Source organism: Eschscholzia californica, unplaced genomic scaffold (genome assembly GCF_041429995.1).
Source record: "Eschscholzia californica isolate CP2 unplaced genomic scaffold, dmEscCali1.0.p SCAF_1, whole genome shotgun sequence".
Classification (NCBI taxonomy): Eukaryota; Viridiplantae; Streptophyta; class Magnoliopsida; order Ranunculales; family Papaveraceae; genus Eschscholzia; species Eschscholzia californica.
Window position 1 is genome coordinate 25,163,794 of NW_028238198.1, and position 16,830 is coordinate 25,180,623.

Consider the following 16,830-nt stretch of genomic DNA (forward strand, 5'->3'; position numbering starts at 1 on the left):
TGTTTTCACTTCTTTTAGTTTTTTTTTTCTTTTAAAGCATTTTTATCTCCTGAGTCATTGCTCTCTCTTTTTTATCTTCAACGATCGGTCGTCGACTGACAACCATCGGATGCCGACTTTCTCTTTTGCGTTCGTTTTTTTCATTTTTATCTTATGTCCATTTTCTTTTTCTCACTCTCTACTCTCGATCTCTTGTCTTTCACTCTCTATCATCTCCCTCCCTGTTCACCAGATGAAGGGGGTCTGGTGAATAAGGTTTTTTTTCCTAAAAACAACCTGATCCTCAACTTCTAAAGGGAAATGATAGAGTGTCCAGCTAGAATGCCGACTAAAATGCCCAATTTTCCTCATTTAGAAATAAAAGCGGTCCCCACCATAATCAAACTTTGAAAAAATCTTGTCTTTTAATGAATTCATGTCAGCTGGGCATTTTAGTGGACACCGAGCTGCGCACTCTAGCATCTCCCACTTCTAAATTGGGTGGAGACACTAGTTTTCAGTAGCATAATTTTCATTATAGAATGGTATTGGTGATATAAAACTAAGGTATGATGATTCAGACACAACAAATAACCCATTAACGTGTTATATGAAATAAGAGTATCTACTTTGGCAACTACTTATACATTCTCCATCTCCTAAATTATGAAACTAATAATGAAAACATGTACTCCAGAACTCAAACAATTCACTCCACTAGTTAAACTAATTCATATCTGGACCATATGTTCTGAATAATCGTTCAACGCTAACAATTCGAATATTGGTTAATTATTCACTTCAAAACGAACTATCCAGATTTTGTAAATCTTATTAGTAGGAGTAGTGATGTAGCTACTGCATTGTAGTCCGATTAGGGAGGTGGTTTCAAATCAACGACTGAGATTTGCTCACAATTTAAAACGCAAACAACAGGAATTAGCGAAATAATCACAACCGTTAATTTGGAATTCTCTCCCAAACCTTCGTGTATACTGGGTATAGACTTCCTTTTCGGGGTGACTTTGGGTATATTAGTAATATGAGAGATGAGTCAATGAAAATTGCAATCTTTGACGAGGGACAAAGTGGAAGTTGAGAACCCCGGGAAATCGTATAGTCGAGAAGGAAAGATAGTTCCCGTAAAAGAAAAAGGGTAGGTTGGTAATTTAGCTCGTTCTTAACAGTTCTTAATTAGTAGTCCGATTATATCTTCAAATCAGACTGATAACTAGAGAGAGAAAAAGTTAGTATTCAAATTTTGGGGATTTCTTGAATTATCCCAAGAGAGATTTACTCTTTCTTTACTGTGATTTCAGTTGTTTCGTTCTGAGGTTTTCTTGGTTTTTAGTTTAGAGCGAGAGAGAAGGGGGATCCCTCAAATTTGCTTGGTGGTGGTGGTGGTGTTCTTGGATGGGAATTTAGTTCAGACAAAGGAATTTGCCATGCGAAAATCGTACAGGGATTCCCTCAAAGCTCTTGAGGCTGATATTCAACATGCAAATACTCTGTAATCCTCTCTCTCTTGTTTAATTTTGAATTTGGGTTCTGTTTGTTAATGGAATCAGTAATCTCTTATGTATTTGTTTATCTGTTTGTATTTAAAATCAGTAGAAATTCTGGTTTCTCCAGTATGAACAAGTTCAAGTTTTGATGCCTTCAGCGATAACCATATCTTTTTCTTTAGCTAGTTCAAGCTAATTACTCTTAGATTGTTTGTAGGAAACATTGGTAAAAGGCAAAATTGTGAGAATTAGTCCCACATGGACAAAAAGTACTCTTCACTCAGCCAATTGATTTTGAGTTAGAGATGTTTAAACCTAGATCAAACCTAGGCCCACATATAATAGGTTCCACAACCACGGGTCACCCACAAGAGACACGGGTTAGGCTCAAAGAACAACGCACGTGAGGCCGACTCAGAATAGTTCCACATGGGAAAAGTTTACTACGGTAATAGGAATATAATATCTAGGTTATATTCATTGAATTGCCTTTGGGATTTGAATTGGATGACCACAAATTTAACACTATGCTCCTTTTCAGAAAGCTAGTCTCTCAATGTATCTCCTTTTACCCTGTTCCATTAATTCTAATGCTTATTTGTATGTACTCTTTTGCTTTTGTGTGATCCAGCGCTTCACTATATCCGAGGGAATATGATGGTGGATGCTTTCAGATGAAATTATCTTATAGTCCAGCACCCCACTTGTTTCACTTTATGGTCCAATGGACTGACTGTAAGCTTGCCGGTGCCCTTGGATTGCTTAGAATCCTTGTTTATAAGGTTAACTAATGTCTATGAATCTTGTTTGTTCTTTTATGGGTTTTTGCATCTCGTTTCTCATACTGACTAATGTTAGTGTTATTTTCATCTGTGTATTAATGATAGAAGAATTTATGCAGGTTTATGTAATTGGCAATGGAATTAAGTTTATCGATGAAAGAAAAGCTAGTATTAAAGAATTTTATGGTAAGATTTTGCTTATTGAAATTAAATTAGTTTTTGTTTAGGTCAAAACATTATCTTTGAAGCATATGTACTTCAATGTGTGCTTATACATGGGCAGAAACGATCTTTCCTTCTTTACTACAAATCGAAAGAGGAATCACCGATTTGGACGACCGAAAACAAAGGGAGGTTTGTGCAACCAAGTATGTAAAAGAGGATGAGTTATTGAACAGAAAACTCTCGGAACATGATTTGGAGAGGGAAGAGGAATGTGGGATATGTATGGATATGAATAGTAAAGTCGTATTGCCCTCCTGCAATCACGTATTGTGTATGAAGTGCTACCGAGATTGGTACGTGCCATTCTATCATCACTTGTTTCATAATGTCATATTCTTATCTCTATTTATCTTTTCTTTGAAATTATTCTTTACGGTTCTTCCCAAATGTCCTATTTAACGCATAATTGTTAAATCCTTGGTTTGTGCACATGACTGAAGAATTTTATTAACATCCATATTGCATAGGGGTGCACCATGTTCATAGTTTAGACTCAACTTTTTTACCCAACTTGATCCTATTTACTATTCGTTAGGTTTGTTAACTAACTATATACTCTCAATAACAAAATCATCACTCTCTGTCGGATTATACTGTTAAGATCATCCACCCATTTTATCATGGTACATGAGCTAGTGTACTATTTGTGGTTTTGGATCGATAATAGCCTTATAGGTTTCATCTTGTCCTTGGTCTGAGACGAATTAATATTCGGTGGGCCTCCTTAGCGGGCTGACCACTCTCCTTTTGCACCACTGCTCGAAAGGCCAATTAGTCAATTGGCAACAGTTCTCATTGTTTGCAGATTTTTCAGTTTTGTCATTTGTTTCTTATGTTTGACTTCGGATATCCTATAGTTATCGAAAATTAACTATAATATTTAACAAGCTCTTATGTTTTGCTTCAGGCGCGAACGATCTCAGTCATGTCCCTTCTGTCGGCATAGCCTCGAAAGAGTGAACTCAGGTGACCTGTGGATTTGTACTGATACTCGGGATATCGTCGACATGTCCTTTATATGCAGGGAGAACTTGCATAGACTATTCCTTTACATTGATAAGCTTCCTCTCATGATTGAAGATCCAATCTATGTTCCCTATGATTGTCAACAACGAAAATGCACCTAGTTGTATATAATTGAACTCTGCAAATGATTTATGTTTACTGAAAAGCGGGTAATGAAATATAAAGTAGCTTTTGATTTTTCGTCCGTGAACGAACATAAGTCCTGCAACACTCTACTTATTAGCTAAGGTTGATTTTTATGACTTACAAACTTGGTTTTTCTTTAAAGTTTTCGGGACAGAGTTGGAAGTATACTCTCTCCCAAGACCTAAACTTCAGTGCATTATGAACTCGAAAACAATGATAGTCAGATCTTACTCCCATAGTCAGATCTTACTCCCTTAGTCTTTGCTGCAATGATAAATATGCTAATTTTTGCCATGTTTTTATAGTAACAGCTTTTGGGTCTCTAACCCAACCCAAACAAAGTTTTTCTTAATATCTACTTCTAGAAATTCATGGACCACAAAATAGATACGTGGACCGGGCCCAGCTCGGCTAATATTTTAGATGTTTGTAATCACACTGCATTTGTTTGCACCAGTGTGGATCTTGTCTAAAATGCATCTCGAACACCCCAAGTCATTTCCCAAGTCTTAGCAAATATCAATATCGTGTGGTTTTGATATCTAAGCTTCAAACTCGCAATTACTAAGTTTAGCAGACATCTATAGGCTAGATTCGAGACGCTTTTCAAGCTGTGTAGGACTATCGCAATCCTCCACTCTTGGAGACGAGTCTTCCTCGATGTTTCTACCAACACCTCTAGTCTTAAAAATTATTGATATCGTCCTCGGTTGAGCTCGTGCCCAACAACTGCAGAGTTTTTTCTTGACAAAGGGTCTGTGAGCTCACTAAAAATACTTCGACACTTATCAATTTTGAGCACACACTTATAATCTACAGACCGAAAAATTCTCCATAGCAACGTTAGACTATCACAATTATATCCCTTCTTGGCCTAAAATATTTCTAAAATATGATCGACAAGCTTTACAAATTGAATATCCTTGAAATGAGAAAGTAAGTGTAATAGTAACAAACTACAAGGGCCATATAAAACCCGAAAATCTTGTTGGACCCCATTAGTAGTGGAACTGTGTAATCGCCTCAAATTTTTTGCCCCATACATAATTTTTTTTTCGGAAAGATGGACATTTAGAATGGCTCCATTTTGGGTAGGAGCTCAAGTTTCCATTGGACACAAGAAAATCTTTTTTTTTGTTAAATACACAAGAAAATATTTAGTCTTAAGTTACGAAACCAATGGCATTGGGGGCGGGGTAGCACGTTGCTTTTCTTCTTTGTTTTCTTCGTCATGTCGGAAGAGAAACTACAAGTGGAGAATGCTGAGATAATTAAAAAACTGCTTTTACTTAATCGCATCTTCTGTTGGCTAGATTTCACCCAATTGTCATTTTAAGTACCTTTTTCTCTCTCTCTCTCTCTTCATCCATAGTTTACTTCTCCTTCTTCTTCTCTATAAAATTAGGTCATTTTGTGTTTTTCTAGAGAGAGAAAAGGGTATTTGTTGTGTAGTTGTGTTGGGAGAGATGGGTAGGCTTTATTTGAGCAATCTTGAAGGAAACATTTACATATGCAAACACTGTCAAACCCATCTTGCTCTTTTGGAAGACATCGTCTCAAAGGTCTTATTTCTTGATCTCTTCACTCACTTTCTTTTTCAATTTAATTTTCGTTTTATAATTCATAATTGTGTGATTTGATTCATAAATCATTAGATTATCGTTAATTCATTTAGTTATTCATCTGGGTAAGTATTTTAGGTCTGATTTGAGGAGTTTAGCTTGATCACTGAACAAGTAACAAGTATTTGAAGAATTTAACACAACCCCTTGTTTTGATTCTCCATTTTAAAGGGATTTTGTTGTTTGAGTTAACTTGTTTGACAATTTTCATCTAGGGTTAATTTTACTTGCCTGATGCTGTGTTATTTAGATCATGTTTTACAATCAGTTCTTGAAAATATGGGGATTTTAACATTGTTTGGATAATGGCATCAACTACATTTTCGCTTCCATTTAGGTTTTACAGAGTATGGGTAGTTTCAATTTTTCTTCGAAAGAAAACCAGTTTTGATGAATAATTAACCACCAAACTGAATTTCATGGCTTGTTCAATTCGAGCAAAACGAATTGAAACATGCTTCATGCCAAGAGAAACAACATAGTAGACAGTAGATATAGTGTTAATATTCGTTTCCTTTTTGTTGTTCCTTCGTGGTTGGGGTAGGTACTGTGAGTCATTAGTAAGATTGGATATTCAAATGAAAGTTTAGCGGTAGATCCATTTTAGAGATATTTGTTGTTGTTCCACGTTCCTATGTTGTGATATCTCACCTTATCTTAACTTCATGAACCGTGATTCTTGGTTGCATATCATTATATCAAAACTGAAGTATGTTTCATGTCGTTTTTATTGTCATTATTTTTGTAGTTTTTTTTTTGATGAGAAACCATTATTTTTGTAGTTAGGATAGTTTGGCGTATCAACATTCTGACTCAATATTCTATATGCATTTTTTGTTTAGCACTTCCATTGCAAGCATGGGAGAGCTTATCTCTTCAATAAGGTGTAAGTTGTTCCTGCTTATTCTTGCTCTTACTAGCCCGCAACTAAAATGCACATGTCTTTCGGATTCGACGTTGTTGTTATATTAACCTTGGTTATTCATGTATTAGAGGTGTGAAGTGAAGCAAATAGAAAAAACATTATGTTTATGCCATAACGGAGGACACACCCGAAGATATTTGATCAAACCGATAAAACAGACTTCGAACAATTCTATGCAAATGCTGGTGCAGGTTTATACCAAGTGTCAACTGTCAAGAGAGAGAGAGAGTGAGAGAGAGAGAGATAGATAGATAGATAGATAGATAGATAGAGAGAGAGAGAGAGAGAGAGAGAGAGAGAGAGAGACAACGTTTATGATCTGATATAAATAAACTATTCAATTCATAGTTGCCCGTCCATTAGGATTTCTATGGCTCTTTTGATGTGGTTTGATGTAACACCCACCTCAATACCAGCCACATTACTCTCGATTTAGACACCATCGGGGACCTACTAGCCTAGTCCGACATGGTATAAGGTTTTTCCTCGGCATAGTTCCTTTTTAGACCACCTTAGGCCTCTTCACTTGACCAATCTAGGCCAAACCCATTCAGAAGGCCTATCCAATATGTGGAACAAGGTATTATGTTATACCCGAGGTTTGGAAGCTCTTCGTAAGCAATGTGGGTCTAAGTAGTAAGTACCTTGCACACAATACTTCCACGCGACATTAAGGTATTTTGGTTATTTTACTCTACCGTCAACTTCATATCTAAAACACTTTGTCTACATAACTTGAAGCGATAGTTGTACATTCTTCATTGGCAAAACGATGTGAGTCCTTGTGCATAATTCCATTCTCAAGATATGGATGCTCCAAATGATTCTTATTCCAATATTTCTCGACAGTGTGAATGTTACTATGGGAGAGAAAGAAGACCGGTTGATGATGACCGGAATGCACACTGTTGCTGATGTATTCTGTGTTGGGTGTGGGTCAATTGTGGGGTGGACATATGTAAGTTATGGATGAAATTTATTTTTTCTCAAGTTAGAACATTTTCTCTTCTGGTATTCGGATTTCTTTTCTTTTTTCTTTCAGGAGTTTGCACATGAGAAGAATCAGAAATACAAGGAAGGGAAATTTGTTCTTGAGAGGTAAGTAGTATAGACAAATAACCAAGTTATAGGAGAAAGTTTGAAGTACTATTTTTGAAATTTGAGTTCTCTTCTTTTTCTTCATTTGGGCAGGTTTAAGGTTTCCTTTCCTAATGGAAATAACTACTGGGTCAATCATGAAGCTCAGGTTGGGGCGAGCGATGTCGATGATGCTTGATTGGATTAGCAGCGTCTCGTTGTTCCTTGTCCAATAACTGTAAATTCTCCCGTGTGCCGAAAAATGTTGCTTATGTCATCTGTAGTTCTCTCTCTTTCTCTTTCTGTCTCTACATTTGACAAATGACAATGTTAATTTACATTTTGTGCAGCAAGTGAAGCTGCAGCCCCCCAAAAATAACATCTTTCTTCATGGTGGTTGAATTTGTATCTATAAGATATGAATATGTCATGTGTATTGTCAAATTACTAAGGAAAAAAACAAGGGGAAATACCAAGTTGTTGTCATATGCTCACATATGAAAAACAGCCTGATACAATGCCCGGCCCCGGCCTCTCCCGACCAGGTGATGTGGCCAGGGCTAGATTTAGAGAGAGAAAACTTTTCACTTTCTCTTTCTAAATCTAAGCAGGCCACGTCACCCGACAGGGATTTGGCCGGAGAGTGGCCGGGCATAGCAACATTTTCCAATAAAAAAAAAGTCAAATTTGTATTTATCCATTTCAAGGGAGATGTGTGTATCTAACAAAAATGGTGTGCATATAAAAGATTCCCAAAGTCAAGATATCAAAAGTCTTTAAATCTGTCAATATCAACCATCAAATCCAGTTTTGCTTATCTGACGAGGTTAATCCAGTGTTGCTCATCTGGGAGGTTTTGGGATGGGCTAGCCAACTCGGGTTGCCAGTTCGGCACTTCGGCCTGGGACTGGGCCTGCTAAACCCTGGGTTGGGCGGGGCCAAGACACGGGCCTGGCTGGACAACGTCCTCAATGCCTGGGACTGGGCCTGCTAAACCCTGGGTTGGGCGGGGCCAAGACACGGGCCTGGCTGGACAACGTCCTCAAATTTCAAAGAGAAAATATTTTATGAAAATGTTACGAACTTCCAAACCAAAAATCAAGGTGATAACGGAGCAAACGTGGTTTGGTCGCATTAGCAATATGATCCTCATAACATTCTTTTTGTTTTTTGATGAAAGACCCTCAAAACATTCTTAATTGTGTATTTGGTACATATGAGAATGAGTATCAACAATTTTTTTAAATTTTGGTTATACCTTCAATTTAATCAAATCCAGCCTGAGACTGGAAAAAGTCCTGCCTGACCTGGCCCGTCCACACTCAGGCCAGTCTTGCCGGACACTAATCAAATCCAAGTCATCAATCGATTAAAAAAAAAAAAGGCATGTTCTTAGACTACTAGGGACGGATAGCTTGTCTTTAGACAACATACTTTTTATTTTTTGAAAAAAACAATCTACTTTTGTTTGTACTGATTATACAAGTGGAACTAATGTTGTTATAGGTGCTACTGTGATAGTGAGGTAATGCCGAAAGCTTCAAGACAAAGAATAATATGAAACACAAAAAGAAGAATAAACTGTTTAGGTTTCTTTTTAGACGGACCACATCGCTTGGGGGAACATCTGTTGAACTTCAGGCGCAATTTCAAGCCTGGGCCCCCCAAGTGTCAAGGTCTTGTGGTTGGTCTCATCGGCATAAGACCGGGACATTATCGGGTTAAAACGAACACGATACAACCTCGGACACCATTCATGTGAGAGACCGGTCACTGTCTGTACACTTACATTTCCGTTCTTTTCTTTATCCACACAATCTCTCATTTCTACAGCGAAATAATAAAAGGACTTATCTTCATTATAATGCATGTCAGGATTCTCCAACCATCCCTATACATATAGAAATACATATATAGAAAATACAAGAAGAGCCCTAAACTGCCGATATTTTGATTATAAATTATGATTTTCTTTAGCGTCACGGCTCGTAAGAGAAGGTCTCATAGTAACAACAGCCGACTCGTTTGCTCCAGCTCTTAATGCAGCCCTTCCAGCTTCCAAGAACCTAGCAATTGCATCTTCTGCATACTTATTAGCTTCACCCACTGTCATATGGTTTCCTATATTCGGGTAAGCATTAAGAACGTGATCGCCATTGAGCTGTGATGCTAGCTGAATCATCTCTACCTGAAACCCTGACAAGCTAACATCTTCTCTCGGTCCAAATGGTCTAAGTTGTCTTGTCACTTCCGGAAGTTTTTCTGGTCGGAAAACGAAAAAATGACGAAAAATGAGCGAAGTTTCAGAAATGGGTCTTCATCAATGGAGATTGGTATGGAATCAAACCTGGGCAATCGTCACGGGGAGTGTCACGAATGTTGAAATACTTGTCGAAAGTTCCAGCCCATGCATCTCTCTTTGTCAGGAAATTCGAATTCAGTTTGAAGAGATTCTTTACTGTTGCAGGAATTGAAGAATGTTCGAACTGTGAACTAGGTGTTGGTCCTTCCGGTTCATGGATTACTGCATTAAACAATCGTCTGTTTAGTATATTTCCAGCTAGAGGATTAAAATGAACATAGAAAATCATGGGTGGTGGGGTAGACTCATAATGAAGTTGCTATAGCTTCAAGATATGCAATTTGTAGAGAGAGATCGTTCCGGACACAAAACAAAGGAGAAAGTAATCTTAGTCGATGATCTCGTATCCCTCTCACCCCCAAAACCTAGCTCAATACGTTAGTGTGTCGAGACTTCTTTTGTGTCTCTCTCACCAGAGGAGCTCTAATACTATAGTTCGGTGGTCTTAAGACTCTTAAGTCCCTCTCACCTAAAACTAATTCAAGAGGTGAATTTTTCTCCCCATTTATAAACTCCTCAACTACTCCTTCCACAACCAATGTCGGATTATACTGAAAACATCAATGTAATATAGTTTCCACTACAATTCCTTCAATCCGAATCTATAAAATTGAATACCAGAACCAATAGATCAAGAACAAGAATCGAAAGAGAAAGAATAACTTACCAGTTCCCTTCTCAATCCAAGGTGAGATCAATAGAGTTGGAACTCGAACACCCAATCGATCAAAATTGAAATAAAATGGGTCAGGTCCAGTAATTCCATCAGGACTAGGAACACCAGAAACAGGTGTAGGTACATGATCATAAAACCCTCCATGTTCATCATAAGTTATCAAAATAGCCATTTCTTTCCACTGTGGACTCCCTCTTAAAATCTCATAAACTTCTTTCACAAATTTTTGCCCAAAAGCAACATCATGAGAAGGATGATCATCATTTGCTGGATTCAATTTATTATCAAAATATCTTTGCTCAATTACTACATAATTTGGTAGAATACCCAATTTAGCATGTAATTTGAATGTTAATTCATACTCATGAAACTTAATTATGTTCTTGAGTTTCCTTAAGTTCTTGAAGAACAAAGTTGCAGGAATATTTTGATAATAAATCCCAAAACTTAAATCATTTTCATCTAATGAATCGAAAATCGTTTTCTGAGGAAACCCATTGATTAGATCTTTCCTTACATTACTAGTAGCTCCATGAGAAGTAGCTGAATGAACATAGAATCGGTTTGGCTGAGTTGATGCAGGAACAGAAGCAAACCACTTATCAAAAACAGCAAATTCATTAGCTAAAGCTGTATAAATCGGTAATAACTCAGGCTTAAACCCACTCATTACAGTTTTTGCCATTCCTTTTTCAGTCATGTTTAAAGCTTGTTGAACAAACCCATTCATTGGAGCTGGATTTGCTGAAACATTTTCCGATCCAAAAATCTGTTCACGAATCGCTTGAAACGAGTGACCTGGATCAGAATCAATGAAGATAGCATCGTTAGTAACGAAATGTTCTTCTGAGTTAGGATCAGAAGATATAACCCGATTCGATTCTTTTCCAGTTAAACCATCAATATCTGGTCGAGTTGATTTTAACCAACCAAGAATATGATCAAAAGAACGATTCTCCATTACTATAACAACTAGAGTTTTAATGGGTCCTTCAATTTTACTGTTTTTGGAGCTGGAATCTGCCGATTCACATGGATTGACAAGCAGGTAAATGAAGAAGAAACAGAGGAGAATTTCCCGCCGGGAAACTAACATTTTGGGTTGCCGGAAAACCAAATAAGTTTAACTAAAGGAATGAAATTATGGGGTTTAGAGGAAAGTGATCGAAGATAGAAGAAGGTGATACTATTTGACACACAAACCAGTCACTGTTTTATCCAGTCTAAGTAACCGACAAGTTATTCACGGTTTTGCAATTAATGAATCTTTTTTTGACACTATTTGATACTTATGATTGGTGCTAAAGGCAGTTGGTGAACCTGCTATTAACAGGCAGGTCCGTCTCTTGGCACGTATTTTTTAATTTTTCTCAAAGTGTGGGAATTATTTTTTATTTTTCTTTCTTCCTACCACCACAACCACCGACCACCACTACCTCTGAATCTGACCATCACTTATCATTTTCTCTCTCTAAAGTTGTTTGAAATATGACGGGTTTCGACCGCAATTTCCATTGAAATTTCATAACTTCAATCAAATTTACGATTTCAATCGATACTAGAGATAGAAAGAAAGATAAGGTAATGGTAGTGGTCAGACTAGCGGCAGTGATTGGAGAAATTTTTATTTTGTAAAATTTGTGGATAATAGCAATCTATAAACACTTTTGGAACACCCATTAAAAATCCACACACGTGTTTCCCACATGCACAGATTTTCGGCCTTAAGAGAGGCTGGGGTTGGAGCTGAATTTTTGAGGTTGAGCTGAGTAGGGGTGAACATTGGTTGGATAACCGACTTTTTTGGTCAATCCAAAGTCCTAGCCGAAGGATTCGGTTATTTCAAATCTCAATCCGAACCAATCCGTTCATGGTTTGGTTGGATTACCGACCCGAACTATGCATGACCGATTTAGATCGGTTGGATAACCAACCACCTGTGACATTTTACTATAAACAAAATTTCGCCTTTCCGAATTATAAACCTGCGCCAATTAGACATGCTGGAAATTAGTATTGATTCATGTGGACGGTAGAAAATCATACAATTAAGAGATCGTCGATTGGTGGGCCACCGACAACTTGGGCTTTAGACCTCGAGACGGACGAAGTTCCGGTTGGACCTGTAGACAGACAAAAACAAGTAAAACCGTGAAGTCTTGGGGAAACCGGGATGGTGTCTTGCCAAGGGCACTCCGACGGTCAAGTCAGCAAACTATAAAAGATAAGTATTTAAACGATTGAATGCTGAGGGTGTCACCGTGTTGTATCGTCGGAGGGTGGCTAGACTCGTAGAGTGGCCGGAGCTTCGAATCTACGGGATAGTTGGTCGGATTGATCTCCTGGAGCAGGTCGAGAGGTCGTCTCGAAAGGACTTCAGAAGGACTTCGAGGGTGATGGAGCTTGAAGATGTACTATCGTCGTCTAGAGTGATCCCCTAGAAGATTACGCCTCAAGTCTTCTGGAATTCGAAGGTCAATTATCGTCATCTAGAGCTACTCATGGAATCTAAAGTAATATATTGAATTTGTAAAGTAAATGGAATTACAAAAGATTAATGGAAAGAAATTTGCAAAATTTCAAAATCCATATTCCCACGTATCTCCATTTTTTTCCAAAATTTGCTCCATTTGTTATCAAGAATTTTACTCCAAGAATCTCAAGTAATAGCTATTTTATTGCACCCAAATAAGAAAAAGGAAGAAAGTAGATGTAGAAAGAAGTTGAAAAGAAGAGATGAAAGGGGATAAAGATGATAGAAGAATATGGAAGAAAGAAGGAGATGACACTATTAACGGAAGAATAATAGTGAAGAGAGGAAGTAGTAGTCGTAGAGAAAGATGGATAAAGAATGGAAAGAGGGATGTGGTAGTAGAGAAGAGAGAAAGAAATAGGTAAGAGGGGATAGGGAATAAGAGAGGCTAAGAGGGGAGACTTTGGTTCATTCTCTAAAAGTGTTTATATAGAGTTAGGGTTTAGATGGGTTAAATGGTAGAAAAGGATAAAAGAAGGGTCATTTTAGGAATTTCTAGGGTTAAAAATCACAAAACCCTAATTTATTCAAATAAGGCTGGCGGCTAGGGTTAGTTGTTGGAATTTCGGATGCTAGGGTGTAGCCGGTTATAAAATAATAAGGTGAGACGACTCAGTAGTCGTTGGATTTTTAAGTGCGCGGATCTAAAGGGACAGGACAGAGCCACGTGGGCTGGAGCATGATAGCTAAACAACTTCGGGTTTCATGGGATAATCAATAAAGGCGCAGATGCACAGGATCCGTTGGATTTCAAAAACACGGAAGGTAGCGGTAAGGATTAAAACGTGGGTACGGGGCTACCTAAGAAAGTTGTGACGCGCTACACCAAATCAGGCCTATAAGGAATCTTTGCTGCTCAACGCTAACACGGGAGTTGGATATCCCGGCTCCAGAGCGCGCCACGTGTCTTCCTGTATACCGCGCGCCAGACCATGCCCGAGGATATCCCACCAGTCAACATCCTTTGACTCATCTTTGACCTTGATTTATTCCGTCGTCCGGACTCCGATTTGACTTCTGTTTTCTCCTACAGACTCGTCTCGACCTCTACTTTTCACCCATGTACTCTCACTGGCCAAAATACCAGAATGCCCTTGACTCCAAATGACCAAACTACCCTTTGTATCTGTTTCTAACCGTTTTTCATACCTAACTCTGCAAAAGACACTTAATCAAGAAAATCAAACATTCTATTACAATAAAGACTCAAAACAGACTAACTCGGCTAATTTAAACGACTCTGATGGGACATTTTCATGACCCATCATCGATCTGTCACCTGGAGTAACTCGATCGTACGATTACGCCGCCTCGACTTTAGGCTCTTCGTAGTCTGAGATCGCCTAACGGTACTTAAGGCGACGTGGGGTTTTAGAAGGACTTCGTCAAATGAATACGTGGCGAGGTCTCCGGAGTCGAGGTTTACTCGGTAACCGGCAGACTCGGTTGAGGGCGACCAAGGGACGCTTGGAGCATTATAACTTTTGATAGGTTATTGTTCGTCTAGATGGACGTTCGCAAGGGCTTAGAGCCAGTTGGACCTCTAGTGGGTTGACTTCCACGTTGGAGAGTGTCCAACTAGTAGACGAGTGGGTTAGGCCCAAGTGACATTTATTCGAAGTAGGTTGGGTCTAGGCGACATTTAGGCGAAGTGGCCTAAGATGATTTTTGGCCACTACAGTTTGTCCCCCACTCTCTAAGTTAGTGAGTTGCTCACTTAGAGAGTAGATTTTTATTAGCGTCGAAGCGGTGGCAGAGTTTAGTGTCGTACGCAGTTTGTCTAGGTTCTAACCTTATTTTACGTCGACCTGCAAATCTTAATAGTTCACTAATAACATAATTTGAAAACACCTTTTGAGTGTCTAGAACGACGTGTCGAATATATTTTGTGTCGACCTAGGCGAGAGAACCCCCCAAGCCGCCGATGGTTAGACTGGAGAGAAAGCTCTCCAAATTGCCCACGGCGGTTTGGTGGAAATTCCTCCAAAGTGCCTTTAGGCAGTTTGGAAGGAAGGCCTCCAAACCACCTAAATGGCAATTTGGAGGAAAAGCCTTCCAAATTGCATTTGGGCGGTTTGGAGGCTATGTCCCCCAAACCGCCCAAAGGCAGTTTGGAAGCTAAGTCTTCCAAATTGCCTTTCGGCAGCTTGGAGGTTCTCCACACCGCCGTTAGGTTGTTTGGAGATTTTCCTCCAAGCTGCATGGGCAGTTTCATTTTTTTTTGTTACATACATACATATATATATATATATTGTTAAAATTATCGCTATCCTTACTCTTATATTTTATAACAAGAAATCTTTTTTTTTTACCGTTATTCTCATGCATCGGATGACCAATTTCTATTCGCTTTGATGGATTTTGTCTTGGAGATGCCTAAAGTTATCCAGGTGGATTAACGACCGGCTCGTCCCGTTCGAGTGGAATAGAAACATTTCTAAATCTTTAGACTTCACATATGTCGACTAGATTTACCGGAGCTTGTATTTGTCACGCTTGTAGACTTGAAATGATCATATCTACCACAACTATAACCTCGAATATTTATGGAGTTCACGACAAAGTCTAGATGGACTTAGTGTCGGCTCGATCCGTTTGAGTGAAATCGAAATACTTTGAAAGCTTTAGACTTCACAAATGCCTCCTCATGTGGGTGATCCATATACCGCTTTGTGTACTGTTGGTCGTATCTTGGATTTTTCACGCTTATAAGGTCCTCTCTGACTATAAATTGTACATTAGTGAGCTGGAGGCAACTTGTTGAGGTAGGGAACTCTGCTAGATTGTGTGTTCTAGCCAAGATGATGGAGAATTACGAGAAAGGACTTCATTCATAATGAGATGTAGCAGGAGAGTTAACACTCTAGAGAGTGTGGCAAATGGCCTATGTTGTTTAATCTCCTAGACAGATATTGAACGCCTTCGAGGTATGTATGGCTTCCGACGCCCATGGGGCTTTTGTAGTGCTTTGTTGTTGTTCTAATCACACTTTGTTTATATTCCTTTAATAGAAGTGTAGTGTTGAACTTCTGGAAATTCGAAAGGATGGTAATCTCTTCAATGAAATTCATGCTTTAATTTACATAGTTTGAGCATATTGAGTAAGAAAATATTACAAGCAAGTAATTCAGACTCGAGGTTTGTCCTCTCGAGCCTAGTGGATGAAATTTTGAGGGCACTCTTTTCGAGGTTGACCTTCGAGTCTCCTCTGTCATCTACTAAGTTGGACCTGGAGATACCATTCTTGAATAAGGCCATTTGGGATGACAAACTTTCGGTACCATAGTTGACTTTCAGAGTCAAAAGCCTTGAGGCGTCATTTTTTCAGGTGGAGCTCGAGGGTGAATTCTTTCAAGAAGAGAGTGAGATCTCGAAGCCGTTGTGTTATTTTGATGACTTTGAGGTCTCGAGCTTTCCTTCTCTTTTGGTAACACTCGAGGTATTTATATTCCCCAGGATGTGTCTATCTCGAACCTTCCTTAGGCCGGGTGGAGTCTCGGAGACGTCTCGACCCGCTACAATGTGTAGAAAGAGTTGTAAAAGAGTATTAGAGGAAGGGAGATTAATGGCGCCTTATGTGGATCATGTGGGGGGTACAAAAAGGTATCTAGTATTGTAGTGCTCCCTTTAAAGCCGATTGAAGTTCGAGCGAATCCATAAACCGAATCCATAATCCGAATCCATAAACCGATCCAAAACACTCGATTTTGACCTTTTAATATCCGAAACAATCTAGATCACCATTGGATCGCTCCCCAAATCGCCCAAATCCGGTTGGATCAGATTGATTGGTCGGTTGGGATACTAAATGTACACCCCAAGAGCTGAGGCTGAAAATTTTGAGTGAAAAGATAGTTTTTTCGGCCTAAGACAAACTGAGGTCGGTGTTGCTCTAATAGCGGTCAACACTTGATTGCCCAAGTGGTTGCTAGTGTTGACATAAACTCCAAAACCCTGAAGACCCCAGGTTCGGTTTTTGAGGATGTGGAATC

General features: G+C 38.8%; 3 protein-coding genes across 3 annotated transcripts; 2 read left to right on the forward strand and 1 right to left on the reverse strand.

Moving 5' to 3' along the window:
- Positions 1–1,093: 1,093 nt before the first annotated feature.
- Positions 1,094–3,701, forward strand: LOC147565431 (E3 ubiquitin-protein ligase AIRP2-like). The gene is made up of 5 exons (XM_086651914.1): positions 1,094–1,489; positions 2,116–2,266; positions 2,386–2,452; positions 2,550–2,784; positions 3,399–3,701. The coding sequence occupies exons 1-5, from the start codon at positions 1,425–1,427 to the stop codon at positions 3,616–3,618; spliced, it is 738 nt and encodes a 245-aa protein (XP_086508040.1). The 5' UTR covers positions 1,094–1,424; the 3' UTR covers positions 3,619–3,701.
- Positions 3,702–4,712: 1,011 nt separating this feature from the next.
- On the forward strand, positions 4,713–7,643 carry LOC147565432 (protein yippee-like). Its single transcript, XM_086651915.1, has 5 exons — positions 4,713–5,205; positions 6,108–6,151; positions 7,040–7,148; positions 7,233–7,288; positions 7,382–7,643. Exons 1-5 carry the CDS (start codon positions 5,110–5,112, stop codon positions 7,464–7,466), a joined length of 390 nt encoding a protein of 129 aa, XP_086508041.1. The 5' UTR covers positions 4,713–5,109; the 3' UTR covers positions 7,467–7,643.
- A 1,462-nt stretch (positions 7,644–9,105) lies between these two features.
- LOC147565433 (non-specific phospholipase C1-like) lies at positions 9,106–11,564 on the reverse strand. The gene is made up of 3 exons (XM_086651916.1): positions 10,297–11,564; positions 9,615–9,791; positions 9,106–9,529 (listed from the first exon to the last, which is right to left on the reverse strand). The coding sequence occupies exons 1-3, from the start codon at positions 11,399–11,401 to the stop codon at positions 9,222–9,224; spliced, it is 1,590 nt and encodes a 529-aa protein (XP_086508042.1). The 5' UTR covers positions 11,402–11,564; the 3' UTR covers positions 9,106–9,221.
- Positions 11,565–16,830: the final 5,266 nt, after the last annotated feature.